At 42.3% G+C, this 18,742-nt stretch overlaps 1 protein-coding gene across 1 annotated transcript; it reads right to left on the bottom strand.

The window, feature by feature from the left end:
• Positions 1–4,041: 4,041 nt before the first annotated feature.
• On the bottom strand, positions 4,042–17,707 carry LOC145850433 (NLR family CARD domain-containing protein 3-like). Its single transcript, XM_082971540.1, has 4 exons — positions 15,320–17,707; positions 14,976–15,060; positions 6,259–6,487; positions 4,042–5,858 (listed from the first exon to the last, which is right to left on the bottom strand). The coding sequence occupies exons 1-4, from the start codon at positions 15,385–15,387 to the stop codon at positions 4,057–4,059; spliced, it is 2,184 nt and encodes a 727-aa protein (XP_082827666.1). The 5' UTR covers positions 15,388–17,707; the 3' UTR covers positions 4,042–4,056.
• Positions 17,708–18,742: the final 1,035 nt, after the last annotated feature.

The following is an 18,742-nucleotide window of genomic DNA, read 5'->3' as shown; positions in this document are numbered from 1 at the left end:
GTGAGGGGTTTGACCTCAGAGCTGAGACCAGAGAAGCACAGCCTTCCTCTGTGACTAGACAGCCTGACAGCCTGCAAAGAGTCAAATCACATTAAAATCACACTGCTATTCTTTGGTGGTGAAAATAGTGGCAGTATATTTTTTCCTCTGTGACTCCACAGCCTGACATTCTGACAAAGAGATCATCATGACTTGTTTTTTTTTTGCATATATTTCAATTTATTTCAATCTCTTTTTCATTTTTCGAATTAAATATAGCTTCCTGCAACCAGCCAATTACCTTTAGCTCAAACTCCAGCTGCTTTTATCCCGGATAATACCTGCTAGTCTGCACAGCGCGATATCAACTCTGAGCATATCGGACTGCTTTTCTCCATTCCTTCCGCAAGCTCTGGACCATTACACTGGATCATCACAACTAGCTAGCTGCTACCGAGTGGCTCTGCCGCGAAGCTAGCACCAGCTAGCCTCGAGCTAGGCCCATCTCCCGGCTAGCCGACGAAGTATACCAGCTAACTCTTGGGCAACAATACCTCTTTTGACAATTGGCCTGGAGCCTTTATTGCCGACACGGAGCCCAGCCGATCCATCACGACTGGTCTGCCGACATAATTGTCCGATGGTTTTCAACATGCTTTTCCATTGCGATGTCGCAGAAGAGCCATCCGCTAGCCCCGGCCCGCTAGCTTTCTGAACGCCGTGTCTCCCGGCCCGCTAGCTTTCTGAACACAGTGTTTACTGCTCGCCTACCATAGTAGCGACTACTGAACGGCTCCCTGTCTCACCTATTGCTGCTCAGTGGACCCTATGATCAATCGGCTACACAGCTGATGCCTCCTGCACTGTTCACTAACATGGTACTTCATTTTGTTTAACTGTCGGCCCCAGCCTCAATCTCAGGTCCTGTGTGTACCTAACTGACCCTCTCTGCCCATTCATCGCCTTTTACCCATTGTTGTTGCCTTAGCTGTTTACCCGTTGTTGTTGTTGTCTTACCCGCAGTTGTCTTAGCTCTCCAAATCAACACCAAATCAACACATCAATGCCTTAGATAGCTCTTTTGTCCCACCCCCCACACATGCGGAGACCTTAACTAGCTTATCTGGGGCCTCCAGAGATGCAACCTCTCTCATTGTCACTCTATGCCTAGGCTTACCTCCACTGTACTCGCATCCTGCCATACCCTTGTCTGTACATCATGCCCTGAATCTATTCTACCACGGCCAGAAATCTGCTCCTTTTATTCTCTGTTCCCAATGCACTGGATGACCAGTCCTTATATCCTTTAGCCGCACCCTTATCCTACTCCTCCTCTGTTCCTCTGGTAATGTAGAGGTTACCCCCGAGTACTACACCCATTCCCCAGGGGCTCTCATTTGTTGACTTCTGTAACCGTAAAAGCCTTGATTTCATGCATGTTAACATCAGAAGCCTCCTCCCTAAGTTCATTTTATTCACTGCTTTAGCACACTCCGCCAACCCTGATGTCCTAGCCGTGTCTGAATCCTGGCTTAGGAAGGCCACCAAAAATTCAGAAATTTCCATCTCCAACTACAACATTTTTCGTCAAGATAGAACTGCCAAAGAGGGCGGAGTTGCAATCTACTGTAGAGATAGCCTGCAGAGTTCTGTCATACTATCCAGGTCTGTGCCCAGTTCGAGCTTTTAAAAATGTATCTTTCCAGAAATAATTTTCTCACTGCTGCCGCTTGTTATAGACCCCCCTCAGCTCCCAGCTGTGCCCTGGACACCATATGTGAATTGATTTCCCTCCATCTATTTTCAGAGTTCGTACTGTTAGGTGACCTAAACTGGGATATGCTTAACACCCCGGCCATCCTACAATCTAAGATAGATGCCCTCAATCTCACACAAATGATCAAGAAACCTACCAGGTACAAGCCTAAATTCGTAAACATGGACACCCTCATTGTCACAGGCGTCGATAAAAGGGGACCAAAACGCAGCGGGTATAGTGCTCATCTTCGTGTATTTATTTAAAGAGAGTGAACACTTTAAAAAAAATAACAAACGACAATCAACAGTTCTGTAAGGTTCATAGACTATACAGAAAACAACAACCCACAAAATCACAGAAAAAACAGGCTGCCTAAGTATGGCTTCCAATCAGAGACAACGAAAGACACCTGCCTCTGATTGGAAGCCATACCTGGCCACACATAGAAAAAGAAACATAGAAATAGAAAACTAGAACCAAAAAAAACCCCACAGAAAACAAACACCCCCTGCCACCTACCATACTACAATTACAAATGACCCCTTTACTGGTCAGGACGTGACACTTTTCCTATTGAACATACTTCTATCTGAAAGAAATATTATAGTTTGATTACATTTTAGGGTACCCGAGGAGTAAATAGAAAATTGTTTTGACTTGTTGAAAGAAAGTTTAGGAGTAGATTTTAGGATTCCTTTCTCTGCAGGTTGAACGAGCAAGCGGGACGCCCAGCCCTAAAAGGAACCGACTTGCCAAAACTATAGTTTGTTAACAATACATTTGTGGAGTGGTTGAAAAACGAGTTTTAATGACTCCAACCTAAGTGTATTTTATCTTTCGACTTCAACTCTAAAGTCTTCGAAAGCCAAGTTAACAAACAGATCACTAACCATTTCGAAACCCACCATACTTTCTCCGCTATGCAATCTGGTTTCCGAACTGGTCATGGGTGCACCTCAGCCACGCTCAAGGTCCTAAATTAAATCATAACCGCCATCAATAAAAGACAGTACTGCGCAGCCATCTTCATCGACCTGGCCAAAGCTTTTGACTCTGTCAATCACCATATTCTTATCGGCAGACTCAACAGCCTTGGTTTCTGAAATGACTGCCTCACCTGGTTCACCAACTACTTCTCAGACAGAGTTCAGTGTGTCAAATCGGAGGGCCTGTTGTCCGAACCTCTGGCAGTCTATATGGGGTTCCACAGGGTTCAATTCTCGGGCCAACTCTTTTCTCTGTATATATCGATGATGTCATTTACAAAATAGCCTCCAACACTCTACTCAGCAAACTGGATGTAGTCTATCACAGTGCCATCCGTTTAGTCACCGAAGCCCCATATACTACCCACCACTGCGATCTATATGCTATCGTCGGCTGGCCCTCGCTACATATTTGTCGAACCCACTGGCTCCAGGTCATCTATAAGTCTTTGCTAGGTAAAGCTCCGCCTTATCTCAGCTCACTGGCCACCATAACAACACCCACCCGTAGCACGCGCTCCAGCAAGTATATTTCACTGGTCATCCCCAATGCCAACACGGCCTTTGGCCACCTTTCCTTCCAGTTCTCTGCTGTCAATGACTGGAATGAATTGCAAAAATCACTGAAGTTAGAGACATATCTCCCTCACTAACTTTAAACATCAGCTGTCAGAGCAGTTTACCGATCACTGCAGCTGTACACAGCCTATCTGTAAATAGCCCATCCAACAACCTACCTCATTCCCATATAGTTTTTTCGAGTATGTCAACTTGCACATCAGTATGTCAACTTGCACATCATCATCTGCACCTCTATTCACTCCGGTGTTACTGCTAAATTGTAATTATTCCGCCACTATGGCCTATCTATTGCCTTACCTCCCAAATCTTATTTCATTTGCACACACTGTATATAGATTTTTCTATTCTGTTATTGACTGTACGCTTGTTTATTCCATGTGTAACTCTGTGTTGTTGTCTTTTTGTCGCACTGCTTTGCTTTATCTTGGCCAGGTCACAGTCGTAAATGAGAACTTGTTCTCAACTAGCCTACCTGGTTAAATAAAGTTGAAATAAATAATTAAACAACTGTTGATTTAACGAGTAGTGTAGGACAATGGTAGATGCATTTGGTTTATTCTCTCAAACAGCATACAGATTCACCTTCTGTCTCCTAGAATTGTATGGTCATAATGTTATACTAATGTGAAAATCAATGCATTGATTCAATATGTTTTTCAATATAATATTATATACATATTATAATACATACTTTTCTTTAAACGGAATATTTCGTTGTGATGATTAAATCTTATATGTCATTTTATGTACTCACAGAGCAGCTCTGGAGGCGTTGATCACTGGCATCAGCCTCAGAAGACCTTCCTCTGATCTGGAGTATTTCTTCAGGTCAAACACATCCAGCTCCTTTTCTGAAGTCAGCAACACAAAGACCAGAGCTGACCACTTTGCAGGTGATAGGCCAGCTCTAGAGAGACTTCCTGATCTCAAGTAGCTTTGGATCTCCTCCACTAGAGAATGGTCATTCAGTTCATTCAGACAGTGGAACAGATTGATGCTCCTCTCTGGGGAGGGATTCTCCCTGATCTTCTCCTTGATGTACTTGACTGTCTCTTCATGGCTCTGTGAGCTGCTTCTTGTCTTTGTCAGTAGACCTCGTAAGTGCTTCTGATTGGACTCCATTGAGAGGCCCAGAAGGAAGCGGAGGAACAGGTCCAGGTTTCCTGTCTCACTTTGTAAGGCTTTATCCACAGCACTCTTGTAGAAAGTAACTTCAGGCTCGTCTCTGAACTGCAAAGAAAAGTTACTCGACTTTATTTGCAGTTCGGCCATTAGATTCTCATTGTTGTTGATGAATGAGAGGAACACATATACAGCAGCCAGAAACTCCTGAATGCTCAGATGCACGAAGCAATACACCTTGACCTGGTACAGCCCACATTCCTCTTTAAAGAGCTGTGTGCACAATCCTGAGTACACTGAGGCTTCATTGACATCAATGCCAGCTTCACTAAGGTCTTCTTCATAGAAAATCAGATTGCCCTTGACAAGCTGTTGAAAAGCCAGTTTTCCCATTGACAGAATGCTCTCTTTATTCCAGTGTGGACCTGTCTCTTCTTTCCCAAGATACTTTTCATTCTTCTGTTTGGTATGAAACACCACAAGGTGTGTGTACATCTCAGTCAGAGTCTTGGGCATCTCTTCTCTCTTATGTTTCAGCATGTGTTCGAGGACTGTTGCAGAAATCCAACAGAAGACTGGAATGTGGCACATGATGTGGAGGCTCCTTGATGTCTTTATGTGTGAGATGATTCTGCTGGCCAGATCCTCATCACTGAATCTCTTCCTGAAGTACTCCTCCTTCTGTGGGTCATTGAATCCTCGTACCTCTGTTTCCTGGTCAACACACCATGAAGGGATCTTATTGGCTGCTGCAGGTCGGGTAGTTATCCAGATGAGAGCAGAGGGAAGCAGATTTCCCTTGATGAGATTTGTCAGCAGAACATCCACTGAGGTTGATTCTGAGACGTCCCAACAGATCTTGTTCTTCTGGAAGTCTAGGGGCAGTCGGCACTCATCCAGACCATCAAAGATGAACAGAACTTTGTACTTGTCATAGTTGGAGATTCTTGATTGTTTTGTTTCCATTGAGAAGTGATTGAGAAGATTAATCAAAGTATGTTGTTCCCCTTTCATCAAATTCAGCTCCCGGAAAGGGAATGAAAATACAAATTGGACATCCTGATTTGCTTTTCCTTCAGCCCAGTCCAGAATGAACTTCTGCACAGAGACTGTTTTTCCAATGCCAGCGACTCCCTTTGTCAGCACAGTTCTGATATGCTTGTCTTGTCCAGTTAAGGGTTTGAAGATGTCGTTACATTTGATTGCAGTCTCTGGTCTTGCTTGTTTCCTGGTTGTTGTCTCAATCTGTCTCAGCTCATGTTCATTATTGACCTCTCCTGTTCCACCCTCTGTGATGTAGAGCTCTGTGTAGATCTGATTGAGAAGTGTTGGGTTTCCTTGTTTAGCGATCCCCTCAAATGCACATTGAAACTTCTTCTTTAGATTAGATTTGAGTTCACGTTGGCAAATCACAGCAGGATCATCAGACTCTAGAAATAACACAGAGGATATTAATAATATTAGGTCTGTTTTAATGTCTACAGTATTGTAGGACTGTTATGAAGTTTAAATTATAATAATTTATTCTATTAACTGACTGTATAAATGTGTAAATGTTTTCATAAAGCATTCCAGACTGGTGTGACTGATTATATTATTATTGGTATTACTGATGGTATTATTAATGTTGCCTCTCTCTCCCTCTCCCTCTCTCTCTGTCTCAAAAAATGTATCACCACAACACATCGCTGCTACTACTTGATGAGGTCACTAGGTGTTGTGTTAAGGCTGCTACAATATCATTGAGTTACACAGCTACTTTAGCTGTACTTTAGCTATAGCTTTTAAATTTTATAAAACAGCATTCAACATGAGGCAGACAGCTCTTACTTTTCTCCAGTGTGTCAGCAAGCTCCTTCTGGTTCATTTTCCTCAGGACGTGCAGTGTGATCTTCAGAGCCCCCTCTCTGGCACTGCTCTCCTGCTTCTCATCTTCAGCATCTACTACTTCCTTATCCTGCTTCTGACTCTCAAAGCCTTCTGGGAGTTCAGGACTAAGAATCCTCTTGAACATCTTCAGCTCGTTCTTCACAAATGTCATAATATTCTCTTCAAGCAACTGAAAAAAATCAAGTAAATAAGATAAGCAAGAGAAGAAATGCTTTCTAATTTCCTGTTTCCGGTCACAACTTGCAGACTTGTTTACGTGCTGCTGTGCGTTTTGTTGCCAATCTACTTTGCTACCTGACAACTTTACAGTTTTTACTTTTTGATTACCGTTTATATTTTTTGTTTTTCCCTCACTCAACTTTTTTCATTCAACTTTTTCACTACAGAGGATTTATCTGGACATGGTTCGTCAGGAGTTCCAACAGCCGAAGCTAAGTAGTAACATTAACCTGTTAGGGCTAGGGGGCAGTATTGACACGGCTGGATAAAAAACATACCCGATTTAATCTGGTTACCACTCCTACCCAGTAACTAGAATATGCATATACTTATTACATATGGATAGAAAACACCCAAAATTTTCTAAAACTGTTTGAATGGTGTCTGTGAGTATAACAGAACTCAAATGGCAGGTCAAAACCTGAGAGATTCCTTTACAGGAAGTGGCCTGTCTGACCATTTCTTGAACTTCTTTTCCATCTCTATCATTTACTAAGGATCTCTGCTCTAACGTGACACTTTCCACGTCGTCCATAGGCGCTCAGAGCCCGGGAAAAAACAGAATGTCGTCATTCCAGCCCCAGGCTGAAACACATTATCGCCTTTCTCAAGTGGCCGATCAAGGGACACTGGGCTTATGCGCTTGACCCCGACCGCCCCCGCCTTTGGGATTTTTTCCTCTGTTTGCTGAAAAGGAGATTCCCTGTCGGAATATTATCGCTTTTCTACGAGAAAAATGTCGTAAAAATTGATTTTAAACAGCGGTTGACATGCTTCGAAGTACGGTAATGGAATATTTAGAATTTTATTGTCACGAATTGCGCCATGCGCGTGACACTTCTTTACTATTTCGGATAGTGTCTGGAACGCACGAACAAAACGCCGCTATTCGGATATAACGATGGATTATTTTGGACCAAACCAACATTTGTTATTGAAGTAGCAGTCCTGGGTGTGCATTCTGACGAAGACAACAAAAGGTAATCAAACTTTTATAATAGTAAATATGATTATGGTGAGTGCTAAACTTGCCGGGTGTCTAAATAGCGAGCCCGTGATGCCTGGGCTATGTACTTAGAATATTGCAAAATGTGCTTTCACCAAAAAGCTATTTTAAAATCGGACATATCGAGTGCATAGAGGAGGTCTGTATCTATAATTCTTAAAATAATTGTTGTGCTTTTTGTGAACGTTTATCGTGAGTAATTTAGTAAAATGTTAGCGAATTCCCCGGAAGTTTGCGGGGGGTATGCTAGTTCTGAACGTCACATGCTAATGTAAAAAGCTGGTTTTTGATATAAATATGAACTTGATTGAACAAAACATGCATGTATTGTATAACATAATGTCCTAGGGTTGTCATCTGATGAAGATCATCAAAGGTGAGTGCTGCATTTAGCTGTCTTCTGGGTTTTGGTGACATTATATGCTGGCTTGAAAAATGGGTGTCTGATTATTTCTGGCTTGGTACTCTGCTGACATAATCTAATGTTTTGCTTTCGTTGTAAAGCCTTTTTGAAATCGGACAGTGTGGTTAGATTAACGAGAGTCTTGTCTTTAAATGGCTGTAAAATAGTCATATGTTTGAGAAATTGAAGTAATAGGATTTTTAAGGTTTTGAAAATCGCGCCACAGGCTGGCAGTGGCTGTTACGTAGGTGGGACGCAAGCGTCCCACCTAGCCCATAGAGGTTAACATGATGCCTTCTAATTGCAGTCGCTGTACTCATAATATACAGGAGAACGGTCACCTTACGGCGAGGATAGCTGTGCTGCAAGCCCAGCTTCAGACGCAATCGTTAGGCAAGGGTAATTTCAGCGTAGGAAAGGATGAAACAGCGTCTGTGCCACCAGTAAGTACAGATAGTAACGTTAGTATAAACCCCCTCGTACGGTCCCCGCAGCCGGACAACTTTCTCATGGCTTCTGGAGGGAAACGCTGTAGGAATGCTCAACCGGTGTCGCTCATTCAGCCAACAGAAACTTTCAATCGGTTCTCCCACCATTAGCTCTGACAAATTGAAAACCCTAGTCATTGGCGACTCCATTACTCGCAGTATTAGACTTAAAACAAATCATCCAGCGATCATACACTGTTTACCAGGGGGCAGGGCTACCGACGTTAACCTCTTATGGCTAGGGGGCAGTATTTTCACGGCTGGATAAAAGATTTACCCGATTTAATCTGATTATTAGTCCTGCCCAGAAACTAGAATATGCATATAATTATTAGCTTTGGATAGAAAACACTCCAAAGTTTCTAAAACTGTTTGAATGGTGTCTGTGAGTATAACAGAACTCATTTGGCAGGCCAAAACGTGAGAAGATTCTGTACAGGAAGTACCCTGTCTGACCATTTCTTCCCCTTCTTTGTCATCTCTATTCATTACAAAGGATCTCTGCTGTTACGTGACACTTCCTACGGCTCCAATGGGCTCTCAGAGCCCGGGAAAAACCTGAATGACGTAATTCAAAGCCCTGGCTGAAACACACGAGCGCTTTTGCTAAGTGGTCTATCAGAGGACAAAGGGCTTAGGCGCATGCACTGGCCGCCCCCGCCTTTCTGTTTTCCCCTCTATTTACAGAAACACAGATTCACGGTCGGAATATTATCGCTTTTTTACGAGATAAATTGCATAAAAATAGATTTTAAACAGCGGTTGACATGCTTCGAAGTACGGTAATGGAATATTTAGAATTTTTTTGTCACGAAATGCGCCATGCGCACGACCCTGATTTACCATTTCGGATAGTGTCTAGAACGCACGAACAAAACGCCGCTGTTTGGATATAACGATGGATTATTTGGGACCAAACCAACATTTGTTATTGAAGTAGAAGTCCTGGGAGTGCATTCTGACGAAGAACAGGAAAGGTAAGACCATTTTTCTTATAGTAAATCTGATTTTGGTGAAGGCTAAACTTGCCGGGTGTCTAAATAGCTAGCCCATGATGGCTGGGCTATGTACTTAGAATTTTGTAAAATGTGCTTTCACCAAAAAGCTATTTTAAAATCGGACATACCGAGTGCACAGAGTTCTGTATCTATAATTCTTAAAATAATTGTTATGCTTTTTGTGAACGTTTATCGTGAGTAATTTAGTAAATTGTTAGTAAATTCCCCGGAAGTTTGCGGGGGGTATGCTAGTTCTGAACATCACATGCTAATGTAAAAAGCTGTTTTTTGATATAAATATGAACTTGATTGAACAAAACATGCATGTATTGTATAACATAATGTCCTAGGTGTGTCATCTGATGAAGATCATCAAAGGTTAGTGCTGCATTTAGCTGTCTTCTGGGTTTTTGTGACATTATATGCTAGCTTGAAAAATGGGTGTCTGATAATTTCTGGCTGGGTACTCTGCTGACATAATCTAATGTTTTGCTTTCGTTGTAAAGCCTTTTTGAAATCGGACAGTGTGGTTAGATTAACGAGAGTCTTGTCTTTAAAATGCTATAAAATAGTCATATGTTTGAAAAATGAAAGTTTTCGGATTTTAGAGGAATTTGTATTTCGCGCCACGCCCATCATTGGATATTGGAGCAGGTGTTCCGCTAGCGGAACATCTAGATGTAAGCGGTTAAGGCTAATCTAAAGACGGTGCTGGCTAAAGCTAAAACTGCCGAGTGTAGAGAGTATAGAGATATTTTTATCCACGTCGGCACCAACGATGTTAGGATGAAACAGTCAGAGGTCACCAAGCGCAACATAGCTTCAGCGTGTAAATCAGCTAGAAAGATGTGTCGGCATTGAGTAATTGTCTCTGGCCCCCTCCCAGTTAGGGGGAGTGATGAGCTCTACAGCAGTCTCACAACTCAATCGCTGGTTGAAAACTGTTTTCTGCCCCTCCCAAAAGATAGAATTTGTAGATAATTGGCCCTCTTTCTGGGACCCACCCACAAACAGGACCAAGCCTGGCCTGTTGAGGAGTGACAGACTCCATCCTAGCTGGAGGGGTGCTCTCATCTTATCTACGAACATAGACAGGGCTCTAACTCCTCTAGCTCCAAAATGAAATAGGGTGCAGGCCAGGCAGCAGGCTGTTAGCCAGCCTGCCAGCTTAGTGGAGTCTGCCACTAGCACAGTCAGTGAAGTCAGCTCAGCTATCCCCATTGAGATCGTGTCTGTGCCTCGACCCAGGTTGGGCTAAATTAAAGATGGCGGTGTTCGCCTTGGCAATCTCACTCCTCCATCCCTGCCATTATTGAAAGAGATTGTGATACCTCACATCTCAAAATAGGGCTACTTAATGTTAGATCCCTCACTTCCAAGGCAGTTATAGTCAATTAACTAATCACTGATCATAATCTCTATGTGATTGGCCTGACTGAAACATGGCTTAAGCCTGATGAATTTACTGTGTTAAATGAGGCCTCACCCCCTGGTTACACTAGTGACCATATCCCCCGCGCATCCCGCAAAGGCGGATGTGTTGCTAACATTTACGATAGCAAATGTCAATTTACAACAAAAAAACAACGACGTTTTCGTCTTTTGAGCTTCTAGTCATGAAATCTATGCAGCCTACTCAATCACTTTTTATAGCTACTGTTTACAGGCCTCCTGGGCCATATGCAGCGTTCCTCACTGAGTTCCCTGAATTCCTATCGGACCTTGTAGTCATAGCAGATAATATTGTAATTTTTGGTGACTTTAATATTCACCTGGAAAAGTCCACAGACCCACTCCAAAAGGCTTTCGGAGCCATCATCGACTCAGTGGGTTTTGTCCAACATGTCTCTGGACCTACTCACTGCCACAGTCATACTCAGGACCTAGTTTTGTCCCATGGAATAAATGTTGTGGATCTTAATGTTTTTCCTCATAATCCTGGACTATCGGACCACCATTTTATTACGTTTGCAATCGCAACAAATAATCTGCTCTGACCCCAACCAAGGAGCATTAAAAGTCATGCTATAAATTCTCAGACAACCCAAAGATTCCTTGATGCCCTTCCAGACTCCCTCTGCCTGCCCAAGGACGTCAGAGGACAAAAATCAGTTAACCACCTAACTGAGGAACTCAATTTAACCTTGCGCAATACCCTAGATGCAGTTGCACCCCTAAAAACTAAACACATCTGTCATAAGAAACTAGCTCCCTGGTATACAGAAAATACACGAGTTCTGAAGCAAGCTTCCAGAAAATTGGAACAGAAATGGTGCTACACTAGACTGAAAGTCTTCCGACTAGCTTGGAAAGACAGTACCGTGCAGTATCGAAGAGCCCTCACTGCTGCTCGATCATCCTATTTTTCCAACTTAATTGAGGAAAATAAGAACAATCCGAAATTTCTTTTTGATACTGTCGCAAAGCTAACTAAAAAGCAGCATTCCCCAAGAGAGGATGGCTTTCACTTCAGCAGTAATAAATTCATGAACTTCTTTGAGGAAAAGATCATGATCATTAGCCTCTATGGGCTAGGTGGGACGCTTGCGTCCCACCTACGTAACAGCCACTGCCAGCCTGTGGCGCGATTTTCAAAACCTTAAAAATCCTATTACTTCAATTTCTCAAACATATGACTATTTTACAGCCATTTAAAGACACGACTCTCGTTAATCTAACCACACTGTCCGATTTCAAAAAGGCTTTACAACGAAAGCAAAACATTAGATTATGTCAGCAGAGTACCAAGCCAGAAATAATCAGACACCCATTTTTCAAGCCAGCATATAATGTCACCAAAACCCAGAAGACAGCTAAATGCAGCACTCACCTTTGATGATCTTCATCAGATGACAACCCTAGGACATTATGTTATACAATACATGCATGTTTTGTTCAATCAAGTTCATATTTATATCAAAAACCAGCTTTTTACATTAGCATGTGACGTTCAGAACTAGCATACCCCCGCAAACTTCCGGGGAATTCGCTAACATTTTACTAAATTACTCACGATAAACGTTCACAAAAATGTTTTAGAGGAGTTTGTATTTCGCGCCACGCCCATCATTGGATATTGGAGCAGGTGTTCCGCTAGCGGAACATCTAGATGTAAGAGGTTAATGACGTCAGACCGAGGCTCTGCATCTGTCCTCGTGCTCCTAGATCTTAGTGCTGCATTTGATACCATCGATCACCACATTCTTTTGGAGAGATTGGAAACCCAAATTGGTCTACATGGACAAATTCTGGCGTGGTTTAGATCTTATCTGTCGGAAAGATATCAGTTTGTCTCTGTGAATGGTTTGTCCTCTGACAAATCAACTGTACATTTCGGTGTTCCTCAAGGTTCCGTTTTAGGACCACTATTGTTTTCACTATATAGTTTACCTCTTGGGGATGTCATTCGAAAACATAATGTTAAATTTCACTGCTATGCGGATGACACACAGCTGTACATTTCAATGAAACTTGGTAAAGCCCCAAAATTGCCCTTGCTAGAAGCCTTTGTTTCAGACATAAGGAAGTGGATGGCTGCAAACTTTCTACTTTTAAACTCGGACCAAACAGAAATGCTTGTTCTAGGTCCCAAGAAACAAAGAGATCTTCTGTTGAATCTGACAATTAATCTGGATGGTTGTACAGTCGTCTCAAATAAAACTGTGAAGGACCTCGGCGTTACTCTGGACCCTGATCTCTCTTTTGAAGAACATATCAAGACTGTTTCAAGGACAGCTTTTTCCATCTCCGTAACATTACAAAAATCAGAAACTTTCTGTCCAAAAATGATGCTGAAAAATGTATCCATGCTTTTGTTACTTCTAGGTTGGACTACTGCAATGCTCTACTTTCCGGCTACCCGGATAAAGCACTAAATAAACTTCAGTTAGTGCTAAATACGGCTGCTAGAATCCTGACTAGAACCAAAAGATGTGATCATATTACTCCAGTGCTAGCCTCCCTACACTGGCTTCCTGTTAAGGCAAGGGCTGATTTCAAGGTTTTACTGCTAACCTACAAAGCATTAAATGGGCTTGCTCCTACCTATCTTTCCGATTTTGTCCTGACGTACATACCTACACGTACGCTATGGTCACAAAACGCAGGCCTCCTAATTGTCCCTAGAATTTCTAAGCAAACAGCTGGAGGCAGGGCTTTCTCCTATAGAGCTCCATTTTTATGGAATGGTCTGCCTACCCATGTGAGAGACGCAGACTCAGTCTCAACCTTTAAGTCTTTACTGAAGACTCATCTTTTCAGTAGGTCCTATGATTAAGTGTAGTCTGGCCCAGGAGTGTGAAGGTGAACGGAAAGGCTCTGGAGCAACGAACCGTCCTTGCTGTCTCTGCCTGGCCAGTTCCCCTCTCTCCACTGGGATTCTCTGCCTCTAACCCTATTACAGGGGCTGAGTCACTGGCTTACTGGTGTTCTTCCATGCCGTCCCTAGGAGGGGTGCGTCACTTGAGTGGGTTGAGTCACTGACGTGGTCTTCCTGTCTGGGTTGTGCCGTGGCGGAGATCTTTGTGGGCTATACTCGGCCTTGTCTCAGGATGGTAAGTTGGTGGTTGGAGATATCCCTCTAGTGGTGTGGGGGCTGTGCTTTGGCAAAGTGGGTGGGGTTACATCCTGCCTGTTTGGCCCTATCCAGGGGTATCATCGGATGGGGCTAAAGTGTCTCCTGACTCCTCCTGTCTCAGCCTCCAGTATTTATGCTGCAGTAGTTTATGTGTCGGGGGGCTAGGGTCAGTCTGTTACATCTGGAGTATTTCTCTTGTCTTATCCAGTGTCCTGTGTGAATTTAAATATGCTCTCTCTAATTCTCTCTTTCTCTCTTTCTTTCTTTCTTTCTTTCTTTCTTTCTTTCTTTCTCTCTCTCTCTCGGAGAACCTGAGCCCTAGGACCATGCCTCAGGACTACCTGGCATGATGACTCCTTGCTGTCCCCAGTCCACCTGGCCGTGCTGCTGCTCCAGTTTCAACTGTTCTGCCTGTGGCTATGGAACCCTGACCTGTTCACCGGACATGCTACCTGTCCCAGATCTGCTGTTTTCAACTCTCTAGAGACAGCAGGAGCGGTAGAGATACTCTCAAAGATCGGCTATGAAAAAGCCAACTGACACTTACTCTTGAGTTGCTGACTTGTTGCACCCTCGACAACTACTATGATTATTATTATTTGACCATGCTGGTCATTTATGAACATTTGAACATCTTGGCCATGTTCTGTTATACTCTCCACCTGGCACAGCCAGAAGAGGACTTGCCACCCCTCATAGCCTGGTTCCTCTCTAGGTTTCTTCCTAGGTTTTGGCCTTTCTAGGGAGTTTTTCCTAGGGAGTTTTTCCTAGCCACCGTGCTTCTTTCACATGCATTGCTTGCTGTTTGGGGTTTTAGATTGGGTTTCTGTACAGCACTTTGAGATATCAGCTGATGTAAGAAGGGCTATATAAATACATTTGATTTGATTTCTCATTAACACATTAATGAATGATTGACAGATCAACTTGAGGTAAACAAAAACAAATGTACGTAACGACCACATACACTGAATATGGAGGCCAGGTCTGCTTGATGACTCGGGGGAGACTGACCACTGACAATATCTGACTCGGATCTCTCCTGTTGGTTTCTGTGGACAAAACACACACACACACACACACACACACACACACACACACACACACACACACACACACACACACACACAACACACACACACAGGGAGGAAATGTTGTGTTTCTTTAACATTGTTTTAGGACTATGAAAATGGGAAAAAGGATTAGCCTATGGATTATGAAAACAACAAAAAGAAATGGGAAAATGGGAGAGGAGAAATGACTAGACAGTGTTGTTTAACTCACTGACCATGACACACGAGTTCTTCTCACCTTTGTTCAGTAGAAAAGTCTCCCTCTCTAAAGAATATAGGGGGTTCCATAGAGCAGTCACTCTTCATGGACACACAGCTGGGTACAGGGGAGGCTGGTCTCTTCCGCTTGATTAGACTTTAACACAACAGAGACAAACATTACATCTCTCATCTACTCTGAGCTCAGATGGGGAAACAAAAGTTTCATTCCAAAACGCTATATATCACTTTTCAGAAATGTTTGTTAATAAGCTTTTATTTCTTAAAGACATTTTGAAAGAGATTGGTGTGTTTTTTCACTATCTAATCATGGCATGGGGTTGTTCAATAACAGACATGTATTTGTTTAAAATCTATCACTTGATGGTTTCACATCAGAGAGACAAATAATCATGTTTTCTTGCTAAATGCTATATATCTGCCTTACTCTCAGAGAAATCAGTAGTACTGCTATGTTTTATACAGTAATAATATATATCTGCCTCACTCTCAGAGAAATCAGTAGTACTGCTAGGTTTTATACAGTCAAATGTGATCGACCGGCTCGATTCGGTCTTATGTAGCAAAATTCTAAATGGTGTTTTCACTTTGGATATATGCAGAGACTCAGGGCTAGAAATCGTATAGCATACACTACAGTTGAGGATCAATGGGCAAGTAATTCTGCTTTAATAAACGTTGATGAACTTGTAACCTCACTTTTGAGAAAATGGCCTTTGAATAATTGGTACCTACTGGAGAGCTCTTATTTGTCTACAGGGCTGTTACTTTGGCAGATAATGTCACCCATCTAAATATCTATTTTTTTATATAATTAACTAAATGTATGATGTTTTTGATTTATGTCAGTTTCATTGTTTGTTATGCAATAAATTGTTATTTTATGGTTGTAAGTGGTAAAATGAACTAGAACATTTTATTAATTGTGAACAGTTTTTCATTTTTTTTTCAGCATTCACTCAATTCGCTGTCTACGAACAAAGATTTTGATGGATATCAAATCACCCAGCAGCCATTTAGAAACAACAAGTTGTCAAACAAAGTGTTATTTCTTAATAAAAAAAGGTATTCTTGGCTGTTTAAATCGGCCACATCTTGAAAAAGAGGACAGGGGCATGGGTTTTGTTTAGGTTGTATACCTTTTTCTGAAAACAAATATGGTTAACCATGACCAGAAAATGTTTAATGTTTGATGGCTATGTGCCAGCCATCCCTAGCAATGTAGGTCATAAAAACATGTACTGAGGAGAACAGTGAGCATTCTCACAAAGTAGCCGTAACCCTGTTAATAATAAGTTACCTGAGGTAAATCTACAATGTGAATGCAGGCAGGACTCATTGATACCAATAGCGATGCTGCCATTGTGATGCAGAACAATGGGCTGGGAATAGAACGTTCAGAAGGTGAGTTGGTGCCACGATGCTCAATAGAACTAATAGGAGATGGCAGGGTGAAAAATGACCTAAAATATGGCATGTTGTTTCGCGATTACTTCACAACTAGAGACATAAGTTAGTGTTATGAAACTGGGCTCCATGGCGGATGCAATTAAGTCGTTTTTATCAGAAAAAAAAACATTGTTAAAAATGGAATGTGTCCAGCCTACTTGAGGCACCACAAAAATAATATTCAAAAGTTCGGTCCTTGGACATAGAGGGGTTAAATACTAAAGTTACTGTCCATCTAGTAAACAGAGGAGACCCTGACAGAGGTATCCAGCATCCGTCAACGAGAGACGGAGAAGCCCTACACAGGATTTAACAGGTGGAAGAAACAACCGGGAGCTCCATCGGTCCACAAGAAATACAGGCAGCCGGCAATTGTAAACCATTTTATTGCGTTTACAATTGCAACAAATAATCTGCTCAGACCCCAACCAAGGAGCATTAAAAGTCGTGCTATAAATTCCCAGACAACCCAAAGATTCCTTGATGCCCTTCCAGACTCCCTCTGCCTACCCAAGGACGTCAGAGGACAAAAATCAGTTAACCACCTAACCGAGGAACTCAATTTAACCTTGCGCAATACCCTAGATGCAGTTGCACCCCTAAAAATTAAAAACATCTGTCATAAGAAACTAGCTCCCTGGTATACAGAAAATACACGAGTTCTGAAGCAAGCTTCCAGAAAATTGGAACGGAAATGGCGCCACACCAAACGGGAAGTCTTCCGACTAGCTTGGAAAGACAGTACCGTGCAGTATCGAAGAGCCCTCACTGCTGCTCGATCATCCTATTTTTCCAACTTAATTGAGGAAAATAAGAACAATCCGAAATTTCTTTTTGATACTGTCGCAAAGCTAACTAAAAAGCAGCATTCGCAAATGGAGGATGGCCTTCACTTCAGCAGTAATAAATGTATGAACTTCTTTGAGGAAAAGATCATGATCATTAGAAAGCAAATTACGGACTCCTCTTTAAATCTGGGTATTCCGCCAAAGCTCCATTGTCCTGAGTCTGCACAACTCTGCCAGAACCTAGGATCAAGGGAGATACTAAAGTGTTTTAGTACTATATCTCTTGACACAATGATGAAAATAATCATGGCCTCCAAACCCTCAAGCTGCATACTGGATCCTATTCCAACTAAACTACTGAAAGAGCTGCTTCCTGTACTTGGCCCTCCTATGTTGAACATAATAAACGGCTCTATCCACCGGATGTGTACCAAGCTCACTAAAAGTCGCAGTAATAAAGCCTCTCTTGAAAAAGCCGAATCTTGACCCAGAAATTATAAAAAAACTATCGGCCTATATCGAATCTTCCATTCCTCTCAAAAATTTTAGAAAAAGCTGTTGCACAGCAACTCACTGCCTTCCTGAAGACAAACAATGTATACGAAACGCTTCAGTCTGGTTTTAGACCCCATCATAGCACTGAGACTGCACTTGTGAAGGTGGTAAATGACCTTTTAATGACGTCAGACCGAGGCTCTGCATCTGTCCTCGTGCTCCTAGATCTTAGTGTCGCTTTTGATACCATCGATCACCACATTCTTTTGGAGAGATTGGAAACCCAAATTGGTCTACATGGACAAGTTCTGGCCTGGTTTAGATCTTATCTGTCGGAAAGATATCAGTTTGTCTCTGTGAATGGTTTGTCCTCTGACAAATCAATTGTAAATTTCGGTGTTCCTCAAGGTTCCGTTTTAGGACCACTATTGTTTTCACTATATATTTTACCTCTTGGGGATGTCATTCGAAAACATAATGTTAAATTTCACTGCTATGCGGATGACACACAGCTGTACATTTCAATGAAACATGGTGAAGCCCCAAAATTGCCCTCGCTAGAAGCCTGTGTTTCAGACATAAGGAAGTGGATGGCTGCAAACTTTCTACTTTTAAACTCGGACAAAACAGAGATGCTTGTTCTAGGTCCCAAGAAACAAAGAGATATTCTGTTCAATCTGACAATTAATCTTGATGGTTGTACAGTCGTC

The sequence above is a fragment of the Salmo salar genome, unplaced genomic scaffold (assembly GCF_965601325.2).
Source record: "Salmo salar unplaced genomic scaffold, fSalSal1 ptg000322l, whole genome shotgun sequence".
Taxonomy (NCBI): Eukaryota; Metazoa; Chordata; class Actinopteri; order Salmoniformes; family Salmonidae; genus Salmo; species Salmo salar.
The sequence above is the reverse complement of the archived record's forward strand: the minus strand, read 5'-3'. Positions and strand labels throughout refer to the sequence as shown.